General features: G+C 37.9%; 3 protein-coding genes across 4 annotated transcripts; 1 reads left to right on the top strand and 2 right to left on the bottom strand.

The window, feature by feature from the left end:
- Window positions 1-6,969: 6,969 nt before the first annotated feature.
- LOC137744858 (putative disease resistance protein RGA1) lies at window positions 6,970-11,681 on the bottom strand. Its single transcript, XM_068484665.1, has 3 exons — window positions 10,533-11,681; window positions 7,490-10,133; window positions 6,970-7,261 (listed from the first exon to the last, which is right to left on the bottom strand). The coding sequence occupies exons 1-3, from the start codon at window positions 11,667-11,669 to the stop codon at window positions 7,242-7,244; spliced, it is 3,801 nt and encodes a 1,266-aa protein (XP_068340766.1). The 5' UTR covers window positions 11,670-11,681; the 3' UTR covers window positions 6,970-7,241.
- A 1,919-nt stretch (window positions 11,682-13,600) lies between these two features.
- LOC137744861 (thioredoxin-like protein AAED1, chloroplastic) lies at window positions 13,601-15,898 on the bottom strand. Of its 2 annotated transcripts, none has more exons than XM_068484668.1 (9): window positions 15,638-15,898; window positions 15,408-15,549; window positions 15,259-15,304; window positions 14,925-14,984; window positions 14,751-14,787; window positions 14,567-14,646; window positions 14,400-14,457; window positions 14,252-14,312; window positions 13,601-13,729 (listed from the first exon to the last, which is right to left on the bottom strand). In XM_068484668.1, exons 1-8 carry the CDS (start codon window positions 15,840-15,842, stop codon window positions 14,296-14,298), a joined length of 645 nt encoding a protein of 214 aa, XP_068340769.1. In that variant the 5' UTR covers window positions 15,843-15,898; the 3' UTR covers window positions 13,601-13,729; window positions 14,252-14,295. The 2 variants fall into 2 exon arrangements, with proteins under 2 accessions (XP_068340769.1, XP_068340768.1); XM_068484667.1 differs by having other exon boundaries at window positions 14,400-14,491; window positions 15,638-15,897.
- Window positions 15,899-16,055: 157 nt separating this feature from the next.
- On the top strand, window positions 16,056-17,608 carry LOC137745552 (adenylate kinase 1, chloroplastic-like). The gene is made up of 4 exons (XM_068485513.1): window positions 16,056-16,433; window positions 16,526-16,666; window positions 16,891-17,163; window positions 17,315-17,608. The coding sequence occupies exons 1-4, from the start codon at window positions 16,110-16,112 to the stop codon at window positions 17,456-17,458; spliced, it is 882 nt and encodes a 293-aa protein (XP_068341614.1). The 5' UTR covers window positions 16,056-16,109; the 3' UTR covers window positions 17,459-17,608.
- The last annotated feature ends 1,958 nt before the right edge of the window (window positions 17,609-19,566 follow it).

Genomic DNA, 19,566 nt, shown 5'->3' with positions numbered 1-19,566 from the left:
CTAAGAGCAGTCTGTACTAATCAAGTTCTCTACACACCATTATCGCTCAGTCGATTCAAATCTTGAAGAAAAATGGTGGGTTGCTAGCTTCATACCTCTCCACCATCTTTAAGTGAATCCACAATGTAAAACATCTTAACAGTTCAAATTAAATAGAAAAAAAAATTAAAAAATTGAAAGAACTTGAGCATCATACTTTCTTACTCAGAAACAGAGAGAAAAAAGAATTGGGGGAAATATTGGGAAATTTACCACAGGGGTTTAGGTGGAGGTGCGGAGAGGAGGCGATCGGCAAGGCGGATTGAAACTCGAAGCGCGGAGCTTCAGCTCTTCGGCAGCCGCGAGATCTAAGGTTTTTCTATAGAGATAGAGGGAAACCTAGATTGGGAAAAGAGGGAGAGAAATAGAGACCTTGATTTGAAGAGATATGGTGAAGCTCTAAATCTAGCTGTTTGGTGCAGAGAAAAGTAAGGCAAGGAGGGAGACGGGGAGAGCAGGAGTCAAACAAAATAAGGAAAAGCTGATAATGAAGAAAGAACCGAAGCACCCAAAGAAATCGAAACCGGAGAGGATAAGCGCGTGGCCTCAAAGGGCAGGGAAGTCATTTTATTGTAGAAAAGATGGCAAAAAAGTGACTTAACGAACGAATTAAGAGGCATTTTGGTCCACATACTGCCCTAAAACAGTAACCAGAAGTTTGAATTTTAGTATATATAGAATAGAATATCTGCGGGCGAGTCTTAGCCTACCATGTAAACTCACATGCTTCTTCGGCCCCACAGGCTTGTGCACCTGGTCCACAGAATTATTACAACATGGAATTATTGCATTGAATGATTGTAGCCACGAGTTTTATTTTTATTGGTTGGTACATATATGACGTGGAGTACTGAGAACCTGAAAAAATTTATCAGGGGCTGTCGGCAAAGCGTCAGGCAGTTGTGGCTCGGGGCGCAGCTCAGAGGCGCGAGCTGAACCAAAAGGAACAAAATAAGTAGAATCTTTATAGGGGCTTTTGGATCTAGGTCCAACAACATAGATAGTTTTTGGGACTGAGTCCAGTTATCCAATTACATATTTTGATATCAATTTTGCCCCTTCAGATAAAAATATTTAAATTCTTTAATTTTTTTATCATTTATTCAGTTTTTAAATTTTGAATATTTAAATACTCAAACTAAAATATTATCTAGTAACTACCTACTATTTATAAAGAAAACAAAACCGATATAATCTAGTAACTACCTACCTATTGTATAGGAAGAAAATAGTCTTGTTCAAAATTGTATCCCTGCTAAATATTATTTTTAAATTAACAATATCAGATCATATTCATATATTATCTTCAACTGAAGGGACTAAATATAACCCCTTCAATAATTTATTAGTTTTAAGTTTACATTTTAAATTTATTGGTTAATTAATTAAACTATCGTTGGATGTTTTCAAATCTAACTGTTGAATTTGAATCAATTGTTGCAACTAAGGAGATAGACTCCAAATAAAAAAGGCTAAGTGGAAGGCTACATTGGACCAGTCTTATACTCTTTTAGCCAAATAATGATTCGATGGGCTCCATAGAATTATAGCACAATCATATGTTGGAAATGAATTTTTTGACAAATTAGGTAATATTTTGACATTTTAACTTTTAGTCTTCTCCGTTAGAGATGGCCTAAGAGGAAACCAACAAGGCTCTACCAAGACGTGCTACACGCCTAATTGTATTTAGTTTGGGATGAATTTCATTTTGTATAAAATATCTTTGCCACCTATAGTAAAATAATCCTAACAAGCCTGGAACCTAGGACCTAAAAGGAAACCAACAAAACATCACGAGATCTTTTAGTGTTTCTGTATCATATGTCATCATATAAGTGGAATGACACTGAAAAAAAAAAATTCTCTACTTGTATTATCATATGACATATCGTCCAGTATTTCAGATACATTGAAAAGTCTCTTCATACCCACTTGGACTACACGCCCAAAAGTGATAAATATAAGATAACTTTTACTTTATATAAAATCAAAACAATTGTGGTAATTCTCACTTTATTGTTCTCAAATATAGCCAAAATTCGCACTTTATCACTTTTAATTTTTTTCGTCTCGCTTTTATACCTAAAATTAAGATGTGCTTTCAAAATCATACTTCCATTAGCCTATCTATTAGGTTCTCTGTTATATAATAACATGACAGACCTTTAGCCCATCAAAAAATTTAACATTATTAAAAAATTATAAATCCTTTTTTTATTACTCAAAATAATCATAAATATTTGAAAAAGTTAATAATCATTAACATTCTCTTGGACTACCTTGAAGATTCTGTTCAACACTGACCTAATCCCTCGAATCTCATATTGTCCTATAGATATTACAGACCATTGCTATCCGATAGCTTACTTTTGATGGCTAAAATTTGCTTTGTAATCAATAACTATTCTAACACTCTTATTTTAGCACTCAATAAGTCTCCGGACACTCTTATTACATCATAACTCTGTTTGTCTCTTTTCTTTGTGAGTGTGGTTTCTTTTTTTTTTTTCAATTCAATTAGCTGTAAAATTTGTTCTCACAGCGGTGATGGCAACAATGATGATGGCAGTGATGATGTAAGGTTAATGTATATAGTGATAGGTAGTGACAGTTATTTTGTTCTTCCAAGAGATAAAATATGTGGAGAATGATAAGTAATGTCATTTTAAAAAAACTCCTGAAAGTATTACATAAATTGAAAATATTCATTAAAGACTAAACTCTATTTTTTATAAAATCAGTTTTAAAAGCAATCTACATGTTACGAAAAACTTCTATCCCATAATCTTACTGCAAAGGAATAAGGAAGAGTTGGTCTGAGTCCATCGTAGTTCTTCAAACTGCCGCAAGAGGATGTAACATTCCCAATGAAAATCTGAGACTTTTCTTTGTTCGCCTTCTGCCCAGAAACAAAGACTGCATGCGTTTCAAATAAATCCAAACGTCCCATAGTCTTGAAGGTGGTTTAAAATTTCAGCAGTCTCTGCTTTTTGGTTGTGAGCGAGTCTTGGCCAACCATGTGAACTCACATGCTTCATCGGCCCCACAGGCTAGAGTACTTGGTCCACTGAATTATTACAACATGGAATTATTGCATTGAATAATTGTGGGTTGGCCCCAGCACGTGGGTTGTCAGAACAGGAGGTCCAGGGCCTGTCAGCTGGGCTGACGTCAGGACGGTGTGGTGCAGGGCCCGGCTCAGATGCGCCGAGCTGAGAGAGCTGAGGCGCTGTTCAGAGGTGTTGGGCTGTGATTTTATCTTTGGTGTGAGAAAGTCCTACAAAGAAGGTTTCTGGCAAAAAGATGATATGTTTAGACCCTCGGGACACCTTTGTCATAACATAAAACATTTCGACAAAAAAAAAATTTTAATTATGACACCAAATTTTTTTTTTCTTCATAAAAACGTAATTATAATGGTTTCATTTGATTCATCATCATCTCCGACGTTTTATGGACGCGCTTGAAATGGAGATGATGGAAACTTTCCTTGTTCGGCCACTTCACTAACTTTTTTGTAATCTCCCAACAATGATACATGCAAAAAAATATTTCCTTCCTTCTCATGATACATTTTTTGGTTGTGGTGAGTCTTAGCCTTAAGCAATGGTTTTTGGTTTGTAGAATATTCTTTTTCAAAACGCAGGCACAAAAATTTTGAATCATATAATTACCAGCACATCAACTATACAGAAAAAGAAAAAATTAAAGATGACTCAATCCTTTCCTTTTCTTGTCATTGAAAGATGTTCATAATCTCCAAAATAAAAATAAAAAGCTAAAGTTAAGTCTAAAGGAAAAGCATTCCACTCTGCCTAATTCAAGGATGCTCTTTGAACGGGTAATAAATAAAGCTAAAGCTAAAGTTAAGTCTAAAGGAAAAGCATTCCACTCTGCCTAATTCAAAAATGCTCTTTGAAAGGGTAATAAATAAAGCTAAAGCTAAAGTTAAAGCCAAAGGAAATAAATCAAGATAAAGCTAAAGCTAAAGTTAAAGAAAAAGCATTTCCCCCTGTAATTTTTAATTAAAAGATGCTCTGTGATTTCTCCTCCTCAAAATATTCTTTTACAAGCGAAATCCGTTGTTCTTGTTTATCAAGGTTTAATTGCTTGGAGTAACAAAATTGCTGAAGTTCTGACATCACTAAAGGCATAAAATGAACCCATTCTTACACTCCCCCACCTCCTTAATGTAAATAATATTACTTATTCAAAAAAAAAAAAAAAAACGTTAAGTGATTATGTAATTCGATGATTAATAGCAGTTAAACATATCATTTGACGCCATTTCCCCTTTTTTATTTTTAAAAAAAGAAGACAACTAATGGTAAGCCTTGATTATCCATCCATTCCGAGATCCAGAAGACTCACAAAGGCATTTCAGCCCCTTCCTAACCACAATCAAGCAAACTCGCTAATTTGGAACCACGAACCGAGACCTCCTTTTTTTTCGTATTTTGGGAGCCGAAAGACACCATATCTCCTTTAGTAAACATGCTATGCTATAAGTTGCTTGAGCGAATTCCTTTTTTTTTTTTTTTTTGTATTTTGGGAGCCGGAAGACGCCATTTCCCCTTTAGTAAACATGCTATGCTATCAGTTGCTTGAGCGAATCCGGTTCTTAAAATGACACATTTGGTTTCTTTTATAAGTTAAAAGAAAACATTAAAAAACTATGCCCTAAAAAAATGTCTTCAAACTCCAAGAGCTACTTGTTATGTTTTTATTTTATATTTTTTTGGTAAAAAGTTACATGTTCGTATACATTATCCTAGGTTCTCAAACCCTCCTTTTTTTACATCTTCAAAAGGGATATCTCTTCAAACAAGCACCAGGGTGTTCGTATGAATCCACATTTAGCTATATAAACGACGACTAAACAGAATTCTAAATCTATGCTGCTTTCAGGATGCCATCGATACCTGGATCATCTCCGGCTTCTTTGTCATTTTCAAATGACAACCAAAACAGCATGTTACAAGTTTAGCCTTGAGATTTGAGGGTCTGTGAAAGTGAATTGGAGGCCCTAAAAAATATTAAGAATTTTATTTTTTTTGTTCAAAAAAAATAATTTTAGTTTTCAATTGAACTTCTATAAATTCTAACAACACAAACAAATTTAACAAATCAACAAGTGGAAAGGTGGTGTATTGTTTTTTCTTAACTATTTAGAGGGTCAGGGTTCAAATTTTCATGTTATTGTGTGGAATTTTTATATTATTTTGTGGAAGCTTATGCATTTAATAAAAAATAATTTTAGTTTTCAATTGAACTTCTATAAATTCTAACAACACAAACAAATTTAACAAATCAACAAGTGGAAAGGTGGCGTATTGTTTTTTCTTAACTATTTAGAGGGTCAAGGTTCAAATTTTCATGTTATTGTGTGAAATTTTTATATTATTTTGTGGAAGCTTATGCATTTAATAAAAATAAACTGAACTTCTATAAATTCTAACAACACAAACAAATTTAACAAATCAACAAGTGGAAAGGTAGCGTATTGTTTTTTCTTAACTATTTAGAGGGTCAATGTTCAAATTTTCATGTTATTGTGTGGAATGTTTTTTCTTAACTATTTAGAGGGTCAATGTTCAAATTTTCATGTTATTGTGTGGAATTTTTATATTATTTTATAGAAGCTTATACATTTAATAAAAATAAACTGAAAAGATGATAGAGACGAGTTTTGAACCCATTTACTAGGCCGTTGTAAAGAAGCAATAATACCACTTGCGCTAAGACTCAAGTTTATAATATTCTACACATACTATTATATATACGTAAATGTATGCAAATTTGAAAAATCGAGGGCCTTTCCGATTTGAGGCCTTATGCGGTGGCATCTATTGCACCTCCTCAGGGCCGGCACTAAGTCACAAGTAAGTTCCTGACTCGTATTGAGATAGAAGAAATCTTTCATTCTCTACGACACATCAAGTCATTTGTGATTTGAAAAACTATATGTACTTCCCTCTATTCTATTTTCCTAATCAAAATGGATTCTCTTCAACTGGAACTAGTTATTCCTAGATGATGATCAATCGGAACAAGGTTATTAATTCCCATTCAGACAGATACCCAGGAGACTTACCTTGTGAATGTACAAGATATTACTTTTCCCCGCACCCCACAACTATAATTTCACCTTGCTGCCGGCCAAAGAAACAATGTCACAATTGTGGACATCCCAATATTGTACATACATGATACTCGTAGTTATAAGATGGTTAAACGAAAATATATACCAGCCGCCTCTGGCCAGAGTGTCCTGTAATCCTGTTCGAAAGAAAGCTTCCAGTCTTGTCGAAAACCCTCCATGTAAAATTGCATTATCTGTAGACCTGCCTGGGATGTGGTGGAAGCAACTTATATGTACTTTCTGTATGCACTGTCAAATTAATAAAAAAGAGCATACAATGTTTCTTACATACTTTTGGAGTAAGTGTGGTTGAGACCCAGATAAACAACAAGGCTTACTTCACAATCTGGTACAAGCTACATAAATCAAAATGATAAGAAATGTTCTTCAGTACTTTTCCTTTGGCAGACCTTAATTATTACATCTCACAGAAGGCAAACAATTTTTTACAGTTACCCTGCTAGTCCACAGATGGCAGATTGAATGCATAGGCTAATAAAAAATCTGAGGACATGGCATCATCACCCACCTTATAAATTCAACGATTAAGATTACATTCTGATCCCCTGAAATCCGAGCTTGTTTGGACCGATTGCACAACAGTTCCTCCAGTTGAGTGAAATCCATCCTAGAAAGCCACCTCCGAATTATGCTAACAGAATAAACGATGCCCCTGCAGAAACGACATCATGAGTGAAGCTATAAACTATGAAACCCGTAAACAGGGAGAAGTTAGAGGAGAGGAGGTGCAGGAGGTGAAAAGATTACCCTGACGCCATGCAACTTCAAGCAATTGGGAAGTGCTCGTGTGCTTATAATTAAAATGAACATAATTTTCCATAAACAGAACTTCAACTCCAGCAGGACCTGTCTCGGGAAACAACAAACAACTTTGATCAATATCGGAGGGGGAAAAAGGATCATGTTTTGTTCATTTTGGAGATGCTTGAAAGTTTAAAATAGAAGTCGTACCATTAAAAGAGTGGCCGACTTGAATAAGATTTACATCAACCATGCACTCGACTTTGAAGTATTTGGGGACAAGTCTTGTGTCTGGCTAGTATGGTTGATAGTCAACTAAAATGAGCAAAGAGAGCATATCTTAATTATCAGGTTATCATATGATTTAAAAATACGACAAGGCAGTAAATCGTAGAGGGGAAGGAAATTCTACGAAAAACAGAGTTGAGCACATCAGGTATAATGGAATTGAGTAAAGGATACACAATATGGGATAATAAGTAGTAAACTAAACTGAAATGCGAGAGAAAAAAAAGTAGAATGCAAGAGGAAAGAAAAAACTACTGGTGATCTTTGCGATATGTGAAATCTTGGGCCATTCTGGGCCGCTCTCCTTGTTGCATCTCTCTTTTAGAAGGGGACAACCAAAAATGTGTATCTCATTTAATTTGGTGAGACGTTGCATAGCTTCAGCGACTGGTAGATACATCAGATTCTTGCAACTCTCTGTACTCAGGAACTTAAGAGATGCAAGGTTACCCAACCACTCAGGAAGAGCCTCCAAGCCGTCAAAGGAATATATAACCAAATGTGTTAAAGAAGTGAAGTGTTGAACTTGTTCAGGTAGAGACTTGAGCTTAGGCCAGCCCCACAAGCTTAATCTTTCAAGTTGTGACATAACCTGAAAAGGAGGGAATGAATCGAGCTCCTTCCCGAACCCACCAATTTTCAATACATTCAAGTGGGCGAGGCTGCATTGTGAAGATGTTGCTAACCCACCAGGTAAACTTTTTAGTCCATCACAATCATATATAACCAACTCACGGAGGTGCGTGAGGCTTTCTAAACTTGGAGTAGTTTCTAGATTTGAGCAACCGCGTATTGTGAGATTCTCAAGAGAGGCAAACGGTTGTAGCCCATCTGGAAAATGCTTCAAACTGTTACAACAACTGATATGCAGTTCACGGAGGGATGTGCAGCCTTGTAAAGAACTTGGAATCGACTCTAGACTCCTGCAATACTTTATCGACAACTTCCGGAGAGATGGGAGGCTGTAAATTTGAATCAAGGTGAGTTTATAGCAAGACGATATTGTCAGCTTTTGAAGAGAGGTACAAAATTCCAACCCCCTCGGTAGGCTTGATAATTCAGGACAATATCTAATATGCAATGCACAGAGAGATGGGAGGCCTTGTGTGATTGGAATTGTGGTTATTTTGGAGCAGTTTTGTATTTCCAATGTTTGAAGAGAGGTGCAGCAATCTAGCCCATTAGGTAGACTGGATAACTGAGGACAGTCAACAATGGACAATTTGCAAAGAGAAGTGAGACCGTGTATAACTGGAATGAACTCTAGACTATCGCAACGCTCTATAGCTATCTTCTTAAGAGATAGAAGAGTGTGAAGCCCATCAGGCAAACATCTAAGATTATCACATGTAGAAATACGCAACGAATCAAGAGAGGCGCAACACCCATATACATCCGTAGCAATACAAGATAACTCTGGACAATCCTCTATCTCCAAACATGCAAGATTCTTGTTGTTTTTTAACACCCCTTCCAGCAGAGAATCGAGTCCCCTTATTTTCTTTAATGTGAGACAAGTTAAAGTGCTAAGGTTGGTGCTTATATTTGCTATTGGCATGCCACTAACCATGGAGTCTATCTCTAACTTTTTAAGAGATGGAAAATGACTGGGGGCGCTTCTCAATTGATGACAATTCCTCAGAAATAGCTCCTCAAGGCAAGGAAACACCACTATGTTTTCTGCTGCTTCCATCCATTCAATTAGGTTTCTTGCATTATCGATATGTAATCCTTTCAATGCAGGAAACGAACTACTTGTTACCCACAACGGAAACTTATCACCCATAAAGTTGTATATTCCTAAAAGTTCCAACTTAGGGTGTGGTCGAAGGCCTCCTAGTACATCCTCATCGTTAATGCTGATTCTTGACCTGTCTGCCTTCCAGTCAAAACCTAGTTTTCGGATGTTTTTCTTCTCCACTAAGTTTGCTTTCTTCGCTTCTTCTTCATCTCTCACATTCTCTAGATTATATATACATAGGTCACCTTTCAATAGCTTTAAGCCAGCCAGCTCCTCTATGCCACGACCTTTTTCCTTACCCACGATGAAAACAGATAGCGATTGGAGATTAGTCAAACGCCCAATCCCAAGTGGATATATCTTATCCTCCTGATCAAAATAAACATGTCTCAAGTTGATCAAATTTTTCAGTTCTTTTGGAAACTCTTCGAGCTTGAGATCACGCATTTTTAACGTTTGTAGATGATAAAGCTTTCCAATAGACTCGGGGAGTCTGCTGATCCTTGTCCTAGAAACATCCAGATACCTCAAGTGTTTCAACTTTCCAATTGAATATGGCAACTCACTGATATCAGCCCAATATAAATTTAGGACTCGTAAGCCTTTAAAGCTTGATAAGATGTTACCCAAAATTTCACCATTCACAAATATTGAGCGTAATTTATGAGCACTTCCTTTTGGAATCCCCTGCAGTACTGAGGTAGAAACCTGCGCCATATGTCGAACTTCATTGCAGTCGCCTCTTTTTGGTTTTGATACAAGTATGGCAAGATCGTGCACAAGATCATGCATCTTGCAGTGGGTAATAGTGGTAGTAGTATAATTATCCATGGTAACATCTTCAAAGAAGGAGTTCTCCAAGAGAATATTAAAATATTCATTTCCCACATCCTCCATCTCTAGATTATTTTTGTTAGAAGGGTGAAGCAATCCTTGAGCCATCCAGAGTTGGATCAACTCATCCTTTTCAATTTCAAAATCTTTGGTGAACATTGAGCAATATGCAAAACATTGCTTCAAAAATGGTGATTTCAATTCATCAAAACTCAACTTCAAAACCGAAAAAATTCTTTTTTCCCCTTCTGGTATATCCCATATTGTACTTTCTTGAATTGACTGCCAACTGTCACTCCTACAACGCATCATATTTCCCAGAACCTAATGTTACATGAGTTGAATTTCTATTCAATGACAATTGATTGGGTAAAACTAAGCAATAATAACAATGTACAACAATCATAACCATTTTCGATAAAAGAAAATAAAAATATCATCAAACAAGATCTAACCAACTACTATCAAGGAAAATGAAGACTATGACAAGAACAAAAGAAAATCAAATGGTATTCTGTTCGAACTCTTTTCTTTTTCTGAGAAACTATAAAAAAATGGTATTCGTGTTGGAGCCCTAAGAACTCATTATGCCAATCTTTTCATGTTTAAAAAGTTATAATGAGATGGAAATTTCAAAAAATTAGTGATGAGGTATGGCTTTATTAATGAACAACAAATAAGAATAAGAAAAAAAAACCATGTAACAAGTTCAAGTAGGCATACCTTTGCCACTAATGGAACACCTGCACATTTTCTAGCGATTTCCCTTCCAATTCTTTCTTGATCTTCGGTTATAGAAGCACTCCTATCTGCAAATGCTTTATCCTTCAATATGAGCCAACATTCTTCTTCTGATAGTTTTCCCAAATCATGCCTAGGAAGTGTTTGCACGACCGATGCAACATTGACACTGCGAGTAGTGACAACAATGATGCTTCCTTGAGCATCTCTAACGTTTAACAAACAACTCATCAAATTATCCCATTGCTGCGGATCCTCATTCCAAACATCATCGAGAATCAGAAGATATCGCTTCCCTCTCAAATCTTCTTGGAGGTTTTCACAAATTGCTGCCTTATGCTGTATTGCAGCCTTTTCTGGTTTAAGATATTCCAAGATCCCTTTTAAAATCGCCTTGACTTTGAAAGGGGTGGACACACATATCCATATTCTTTTATCGAAGTGTCTATCTATCTCATATTCGTGATATATCGATTTAGCTAAGGTTGTCTTTCCCAAGCCCCCCATGCCCACGATGGCCATAACTGAAAGATAATTCTCCTTATTTTTGCTTGAGTTGATCAAGGTTGTAACTATCTCAGACACAACCTCCTCCCTTCCAACAACGCACTTTTCATCTCGATCAAAGCCGGAGACTGTTTCCCTGTCAAGCACTCCCATATCATCAGAGGTTGCATCAACAAACGTTGACCTAGCAACTAGTCCAATACTAGCTGCCTCATTCTTCAGATTTGCCAACGACGCAATAATGTTCTTAATTTTATGTGCCGTTTTGAGCCGAAATGCAAGAGGATTGTTGTGTGAAAAGAAGTTGAGCACCTTTTTCTTCGTATGGTTTTGCACTTCTACCTTGCGCCGGAGAACTTCATATTCGTATTCATCTAAGACATTGTCAGCATCAAGAGCTATGTCCTCAAGATCCTTCGCCCACATTTCCACAGTCTCGCCCCGAACGTGCGATTGTTGTGCATCCCGTAGCATAGCTTGGATCTTGGATAGTGAGTCACGCAGCCTTGTGAGTTCTCCTTTGAAACCCCAGAGAAGACTGAATTCTTGTTCGGCAAGTAAAGCGACTCTCTTCAGTATCCCCTCAGAAGCAAAAGTAAGGAATTCTGCCATCCTTCCTTCTTGTTTACTAGTAGAGAAACCAGTAAGAAGTTGACCAAGAAAAGAGCAGCCCAGAAGCAGATTGAAGGCTCGTGAGACCATGTGTGGTGAGTGATTTTTATACATTATTTTGATATTTTTATGTAGGTTGTGGTTGGACTATGTGGTCAATGCCATTTTCTTTTTTCTTTCTTTTTCTTTGGAAAAGTGGTTCGTGAGTGAATCATTCATGGGAGGAATAAAAATTTGTTTATCTTTATAAGTAATTGGATTATTTTTCATATAATTAGTTGATTTTACGATAGAATCTAATTTTTTCATGATATTATAATATGTTGTTTTACATGTAAAGCCCAATAACCACACTTGTCCCACATCACGCGATTTGTATTGTCCACGTGCTAGACTTAAAATTGTGCCACACGTGAGGGAGCATATTTAGAGAGAATCCCACTTCCAAAAAAAAAAAGGACGTTGCATGTGCTTCTAAGTAATTGGACCACTTCCCATATTACTAATTGGTTTTATGATGAAACCCAAATTTCTTCATGGTAATATAGCAGGTTGTCCCACGTGTAAAGCATAATTGGCACACGTGTTTCACGTCACCTGATTTGTGTTGTTCACGTGCTAAGTTTAAAATTTCGCTACACGTGAAGGAGCGTGTTGAGAGTATGCCCACCTGAGAAAAGTGCTTTTAAGTAATTGGACTACTACATATGTTACTAATTCATTTTATTGTGAAACCTTAACTTTCTTGTAATTTGATAAAAGTCTCTTACATAGATTTTTCCTTAGGAAGTAGCACTCAATGTCGACATATATTAGACTGTTGGATGATCCAACGAATTAAATTGAGTGACCGAAGACTATTGAATCAAAACTTATACAGTGGATCGCACACAGGCTGCCGGGCTAGTAAATTACAAACATGCATAGCGAACTAGTCTAAGTTAGAAACTTTGGAATAATTGCAGATAGATTTCTCTGGCAATATTTGTCATTGCTTTCATGTCACATTGCTCAGGAGCAGTGTTTGTATATATTCTTTTTCAAAGCTTACCAAACTTTCTCGAACCATATTATAAAGAAAAAATCCAGGAAGCTTCCCTGTAATTTGTGATTTTTTATTTTATTGTAAATAACTACCTCGAAGTGTAGAATATCGACACATGTTATAACATGTATACAAGTATAGCACTTGGCCGCACTCCGGTGACATAACAATAATTACATGACATATTTTTCCAAAGTCAACATCAGAGAAGGTAATCTTCAGGGAAGATGCTTTTTAAGTTCAGATTTTGAATATAACGATATGGCCAACGAGCAATATGGTTGTAAACAAGCCGAGCCAAACTCAATATTATTGTGTTAAAGTTCACCTAGTTGGGCGTTGTTTCCTTCGTTTTTTATGACGTGTTGTCCACAAATTGCATTTTTAACAGGTACCCAAACTCGAACCTTTAATAAGCTTTGTTTAAATGGTCAACCTAAACTTACAAAAATGTAACATAAAATTCTATTTAAACATTGAATTCACCCACTTCGAAGAAAAATAAAACCTATTTGTGTGAAAAAAGCTCTACACCCACCAAAAACCCTAACCTAAGCTCAGAACTAACATTCCTCTTCACACGTATCACTCATCGTTTTTCTCCCAACAAAAGAACAGCATTCTTCAAGAAAATTAATCCTTCGATCAGGAGACCGGGTTCCTGCTTCTACGTTGCTCCGTTATTTGTTCATCATTAAAGTTTTTGTTTTCTAATTTGTGTTCCAGAAGAACAATTTCATCTTTCTAGAATTAGATCCCACTTCATGGACTGATCGGTACAACATTGCAATATTCGCTATAACACGATTTTCCAGCGTATGTTTGGACAAGAGGTTTGCAAGTATCACGAGATTTAGGCTAATTAGTTAGGAATGCACTGATTCGATGAGGAATTTGAAATGACTTGACATAGGATCCACAATCACTCGACAAAGGTAAAGACAACTAGAATTCACGAACCACAACATGCTTTGAGAATATCTTTGATATCTGGATCATCCCCAGCTTCTTTATCCTACTCCAACCGGAAAAATAAATAACAAATTAGGAAAAACGACCTGACAACTATAACTTTTATAAGAAAACGTTTAAGAGCTCATTATCATGCTCTAATTCATTCTTAATTGTGAAATTCTTTTCGTGTTACAAAGTTCGGTGTTCTCTAAACAATTGAGTTTGCAGTGTTTTTGCCTAGAGTGTGATATTATCAAGTGGGGAGGAGAAAAAAAGGGTGTTTATTAACATGAAATTCCTAAGTAGCCACAAGTCGCTAGCATGAAGAAGTCCGAAAATGCCATGAGCAAGAGTTCCTGTCTTAATGGGAAAGGAAAGAGGAAATCTTTTAATGGATCTAATTGTAAATATTGATTCATTTTTACTCTGAAGAACTTTTGAAAATCTCCTCGTTTCTGTTCTCCTAATCAAAGTGGAGTGTTTTATCAGCAAATACTGCCAGATTTCCTGGTGAAGTTTCAATCTGAACCGATTACTACCACATGATTAACTCCCATTCAGACAGAAGGACGGAAAGACTAACCTTGTGAATGTACAAAATGGTACTTTTACCAGGGCCTGCAACTATTATTCCACCTTGCTGCCTGCCAAATAAACAAGAACGTAATAAAAGGTGAATCCTCCCATGATATATATATAACTTGTAGTAAGATATGGATATACAGATATACCAGCCGCCTCTGGCCACAGTGTCTTGTTCAAATGAAAGCTTCCAGTCTTGTCGATAACCTTCCATGTACAACTCTATTATCTTAAGACCAGCCTAGAATGTGGTGGAAGCAACTTAGATGAGAAGTCCCACTAGCTACCTTTATAAAAAACATGAAGGGTTTCTTACTTTGGGAGTGAATGTAGTTGTGACCCCAGAAACAAATCTTAACGCCTCATACGATGAGTGAGTGGGATCAGCGTAAACTTCTGAAATACAATAAAACAAAATAAAATTTTGTGACTGAGATGCCCTAAGGAGGAGAAAAAATGAACCCTTCAAGGTAGATAACACAAGCTCTCTTGAGATTTACCTCCTTTGAATTTTGTTTGCTCAGAAAATGCTTTTGCCTACACGAATTAGCGCTCATGGTTATAAACGGTCATTTCATTTAACAAATCAAAACAAGGAATAGATAACGAAACCTCAGAAAAAATTAACTCTCAACCGATGGCAGATGTATCAAATACAGTTTCTAAGGGCAAACCTGATCAGTGCTACCAGGTCCGATTAAAACAAGCGCCACACCAGATGCATCCATTATATCCTGTCAACATGAAAAGAAATGTCAAAATTGTGTTGCGACCAAAGAGATTTCAATGCAAGTGCAGAAACAATCGTCTAATATTCAATTGACGAAAAACTAAGGAGTGCGAAAATCGCTACCCAAAGGTAATTACGCACATCCTCCTCCTCGGGGAGGCTTCAGTGTATGCCTTGTGGAAATGGCAAAGTTCCCATTCAACAATTAAATTTAACACGTACTAATCTTTGATGCCAAGGAAGCTGCAAATTATATATTATGATCAATGAGTAAATACCTTCTTTGATGCAAGATAGTCAGCCCGCTTTCGGCAAAAGACACATCTGAAAATTAAACAACACTTTAATTCTCAACTAATACAGATTAACGATTGCTAATCAAATCTCAGTACAGAAAGAAATAGTTCAATTGGTAATAGAAACTCACCCGAAATGGCGCGCAAACGCGACGACAGCTGTCCTGTCCTTCCACAAATCCGATATCGGAATCCCGTTCCCGTTCAAATCAAACACTTTCACCGTTTCCAATAAACTCGCCGCATCTTCACCGCTCAAAGAAGAGTCAATCCCTGCTCACGTCCGCACAGGATTATAATAGTTTTCTACTTTCTAGATTTTCTTGGAAACCAAACAGATTATTGGAAAAGGAACACTTGCCGGGGGAGCCAGAGACGGCGGATGCTACGACGGCGGATTGGCGCGGTGAGAACTTGACGATTCCGTTGCAGCTGTTGACATTGAGGACGAAGCTGGATTTCAAATTCGAAGATTGCGCGGGGAATGCACGTGGAGAACTGCGATTGGTGGTCCGATTAAGCTGGAGGGTGCTGGAGAAGAGCGTTGCAGAGAGAGTAACCGCCATAGTTTCTCAGAGAAGAAGCAGTCGAGGGAAAGTGGCGACCTTTCGACCGTTGGTTTATTTGTGGGAAATGAGAACACACGTGGCGATTCCTGATCATTCCGTCCTACCAAGGGTGTAGGAACGACAAGTCGTTTATCCTAACAAGTTGGTTAAAAAACGACATCAGTCATTAGGGTTGACTGTTGAGCGGGCATAAAACCGAACGCTTTCCCAACAGCCAACCAACTTTCTCAGTCCCCTCCCATCACTGCAAACCTCGCCATTGCAATGGCGACCCTTGCCCGCCTATCAAAACTCTCATTCTCCTCCCTCTCCTCCGTCTCCCGCATAAGCCGGTGCCTGTACTCAGGCGTCGCGCCGGATACCTCCTCTCACGGCGCCTCATCTTACAGCCCACGCTTGGGGTCCACGCCCAATCTCGCGGTGAAGGACACCAAGGACCGCAGCGTGCAGTGGGTCTTCCTGGGCTCGCCGGGCGTCGGAAAAGGCACGTACGCCAGTCGGCTCTCAAATCTCCTCGGCGTTCCTCACATCGCCACCGGAGATCTCGTCCGCGAAGAGCTCGCTTCCTCCGGCCCTCTCTCCCAAGAGGTTTTATTCTTCTGATTGCTTACTTTTTTCGTCAGATCTGCATTTTTTTTTTGGGTTTTGATTTTCTGTGTTTGTTTTATTGTGGGTTGCAGTTATCGGAGATCGTGAACCAGGGGAAGTTGGTGTCTGATGAGATCATAATAAACTTGTTGTCGAAGAGATTGGAGGCTGGGGGAGCTAAAGGGGAACTGGGTTTTATTCTTGATGGCTTTCCTAGAACGATTCGACAAGCAGTAAGTGTTTCCGCATTCGAATGGTGTAATGTGATTCAAAGTAGTATAAAAGATCTTAAATTTACAATTGAATGTGGTCGCGATCCGATTTAAACGAATTTGATTGATCTGGACGAGCAATTGACTGATTGAAAGCTGATATCTTGGAATTGCGAATGTTAACGTTGTATTGAATTGGTGGAAATGTGCTTGAGGATTGATTGTTTGTAACAATGTATGTGTAGGAAATATTGGAAGGGGTGACAGAGATTGATTTGGTGCTCAATCTGAAGCTCCGGGAAGATGTGCTGCTCGAGAAATGCCTTGGGAGGAGAACTTGTAGTCAGTGCGGGGGAAATTTTAATGTGGCATCCATTAATGTCAAGGGCGCAAATGGACATCCTGCAATTAGCATGGCTCCACTTCTCCCCCCTGCACATTGTATGTCAAAGCTTGTTACTCGAGCGGATGATACCGAAAAAGTGATTAAACATCGGATTCACGTTTACAATGAGAAGGTATTGCTTTATTTTCCTGATGATTAGTCAGGGGCACATTTGAATAACATTTTTAAATGCTAAAGAGTCAATGAGGGATGAAAATAGAACATTTCTTTTCAATGTTATCTTCACTTCATTTTGATGATTTTATTTTTAATGGTTCTCCCAGAGTCGGCCTGTAGAGGAGTTTTACCGCAGTCGAGGGAAACTGTTGGAGTTTGATTTGCCAGGAGGGATCCCAGAGTCTTGGCCCAAGTTGCTTGAAGCTCTTAATCTCGATGATTACAAGGAGAAGCAGTCTGCTGCTGCATAAATTATTATATTGCACCTTTAAAAGGTGAACACGCCATTCTCTTGACACCTAAGGTACTAGCTAGGGTTTTGGACAATTTCAATTTTTTGGACTGTGTTTCTCATGGAGAGAATTCAGTTATATTGCATTGGGAGCGAAGCTTTCCATTATTATTGTTTAGTTGAGGGGATGATTTATTTACTAACAATTTTGGCAGCAATAAGCCCCGGTAAAGGAGGATGAGCATACTGTATTCTTGTAACGTATAATAGATTAATGTAGGACATTGCGTCCTGTGGGGCTCAATAAATGGTTTTGATAACCCTCAAGTAAAACCTGTTCTTATGAGTTTTCCATTTGTTCTCTGGGACGTGATCATATTCTTACTTACCGTTTATATTTTCTTCTTTGGACAATGACACTTTCTGTGTCATAGTTTAGTTTCAGATGAATGAGTTATGCTAAGATATCTGATGTTATGATACATGCTCATTCTGATAGGGTCGTTGGCTGTTATATGGCTGCGTTCGACCTTTTTTTTTCAGATTTTTCTTGCACTGGCCGAGTTGATTGGCACTAGTACTGCCAATCATCAAGTTATCAGCTGCAGATATTGAATCGGCACAATACCAGCTCTTGACTGCATAAGTTGAAGCGGTTTCAGGATAGAATGTGCCGTACATTTTACGTAAAAATTCTTTTTACACTTCCCTTACAATTAGATCGTAGTTATAATCCTAGTGCTTAGACTTTGTGGGGTTTTTATGCCTCATAAATGATTGTGTGTTTTTGAACTATTTAGTGGGTCATATACTGTCTCTTTCAATCACTGCTGAAACTTTGAAAATGAAAACCAGATTGTAGAGAAGATTCATGTTCGATTCTTTGTTCTTTTTTTGGTTATGGCGGTGATAGCTACGTCGCATGCACGTTGTAGTTCTTGAACGTTGCAAATGTGCCCGTGAGTCCGTGACAAAGATTGTACATGTCGTTGGAGTCACATCTGTAAACTATTTACGAGATGTGGATATTAGATCGTCTTTGCTCCTCTCATTCCAAATGTTTTCCAGCCTCCCTCCCTCCCTCGTAATCCAATTTATTTTTCCTGACTTTCTGGATATCATATAGAAGTCTTAATTTTTATGCCTACAGCTTAAAATCTGCAACCTTGGCAACCCCGGCGTCCATTTCGGTGCCAAACGCCTAACTCGTTCATCAGATGGTTTCAGACTTTCAGTTTTTGTATCAGGGTTAACTGTGATTATGTTTTTCAGTCGTCTTAAGTATGTTGCTCATCATCTTAAATCCACGCAATAACTCACCAGTTCTGGAGTGCTTTATCCACTTCTACTCCGCCTGGCCGAACACGCTGAGGTCGGTTTAGAGACGATGAAGCCTGAGAAACGCCTCAACCTAATCATTCATATCATGGTTTAGCACTAATAAGCATCTCCTGAAGAATATGAGCAAGCTCTCTCTGGCAACAGCTTTCTTTGCCTCCACGTAATCTTGCACCTCTTATTTCTCATCTTTTTTAGGGTTTTGGCAGCTTCAATTCTCCAGTGTTGGATAAGGCTGGAAGGGTAGTAGGGCCCCAAAATCTACCAAAAGAAGATATGTGAGGTTTGCAAAAAATATATTTTATTAAAAGTAAGCACTACGGAATTGGATCATGCTGCCTACCAAAGCGTACAAGTCAATGTGTAGGCTTTGTCATGACATTTTCATGAGGGGCCAAGATAACAAGATAATAATTATTAAAAATTTGAGAATGAGTGGGAATAATAGAATCGGCGTGTTGGGGGTTTTCGTGTTGAAGGGTTTTGATGGGCTTGTGTTATAAGGACATGAGCTAAAACTCTCACGTTTCTCATTTCTGAGTTAGCGAGTAGTAGACCCAAAACATCTTAAGGAAAAAGCAAGTTTGTGGGAATGCTTTGTTGATCTTCCAGCAGCTCCTAGATGATTGGTTTGGTGTTATGTTGAGTGCTTCCAGCGCTGATGAGATGCTTACCTCAGTGCTGATGGAGTGTTTCCTTCGGCGCTGATGGAGTGTTTTCTTAAGCACTAATGGAGTGTTTCCTTAGACACTAATGGAGTGTTTCCCTCGACGCTGACAGAGTGTTTCG

Source organism: Pyrus communis, chromosome 9, assembly GCF_963583255.1.
Source record: "Pyrus communis chromosome 9, drPyrComm1.1, whole genome shotgun sequence".
In the NCBI taxonomy this organism is placed as follows: domain Eukaryota; kingdom Viridiplantae; phylum Streptophyta; class Magnoliopsida; order Rosales; family Rosaceae; genus Pyrus; species Pyrus communis.
The sequence above is the reverse complement of the archived record's forward strand: the minus strand, read 5'-3'. Positions and strand labels throughout refer to the sequence as shown.

What these genes read in the sequence shown, in the direction of transcription:
- LOC137744858 (XM_068484665.1), bottom strand. Translation starts at nt 11,669, where the DNA reads ATGGCAGAATTCCTTACTTTTGCTTCTGAGGGGATACTGAAGAGAGTC. An exon ending in GTGTTCCATTAGTGGCAAAG is followed by an intron (nt 10,134 to 10,532) that starts GTATGCCTACTT and finishes ATGTAACATTAG; the next exon opens with GTTCTGGGAAATATGATGCG. An exon ending in ACATATCGCAAAGATCACCA is followed by an intron (nt 7,262 to 7,489) that starts GTAGTTTTTTCT and finishes TGCTCATTTTAG; the next exon opens with TTGACTATCAACCATACTAG.
- LOC137744861 (XM_068484667.1), bottom strand. Translation starts at nt 15,842, where the DNA reads ATGGCGGTTACTCTCTCTGCAACGCTCTTCTCCAGCACCCTCCAGCTT. An exon ending in GCAAACAAAATTCAAAGGAG is followed by an intron (nt 14,647 to 14,750) that starts GTAAATCTCAAG and finishes ATTGTATTTCAG; the next exon opens with AAGTTTACGCTGATCCCACT. An exon ending in CCATTTTGTACATTCACAAG is followed by an intron (nt 13,730 to 14,251) that starts GTTAGTCTTTCC and finishes CGGTTGGAGTAG; the next exon opens with GATAAAGAAGCTGGGGATGA.
- LOC137745552 (XM_068485513.1), top strand. Translation starts at nt 16,110, where the DNA reads ATGGCGACCCTTGCCCGCCTATCAAAACTCTCATTCTCCTCCCTCTCC. An exon ending in CTAGAACGATTCGACAAGCA is followed by an intron (nt 16,667 to 16,890) that starts GTAAGTGTTTCC and finishes ATGTATGTGTAG; the next exon opens with GAAATATTGGAAGGGGTGAC. An exon ending in TTCACGTTTACAATGAGAAG is followed by an intron (nt 17,164 to 17,314) that starts GTATTGCTTTAT and finishes TGGTTCTCCCAG; the next exon opens with AGTCGGCCTGTAGAGGAGTT.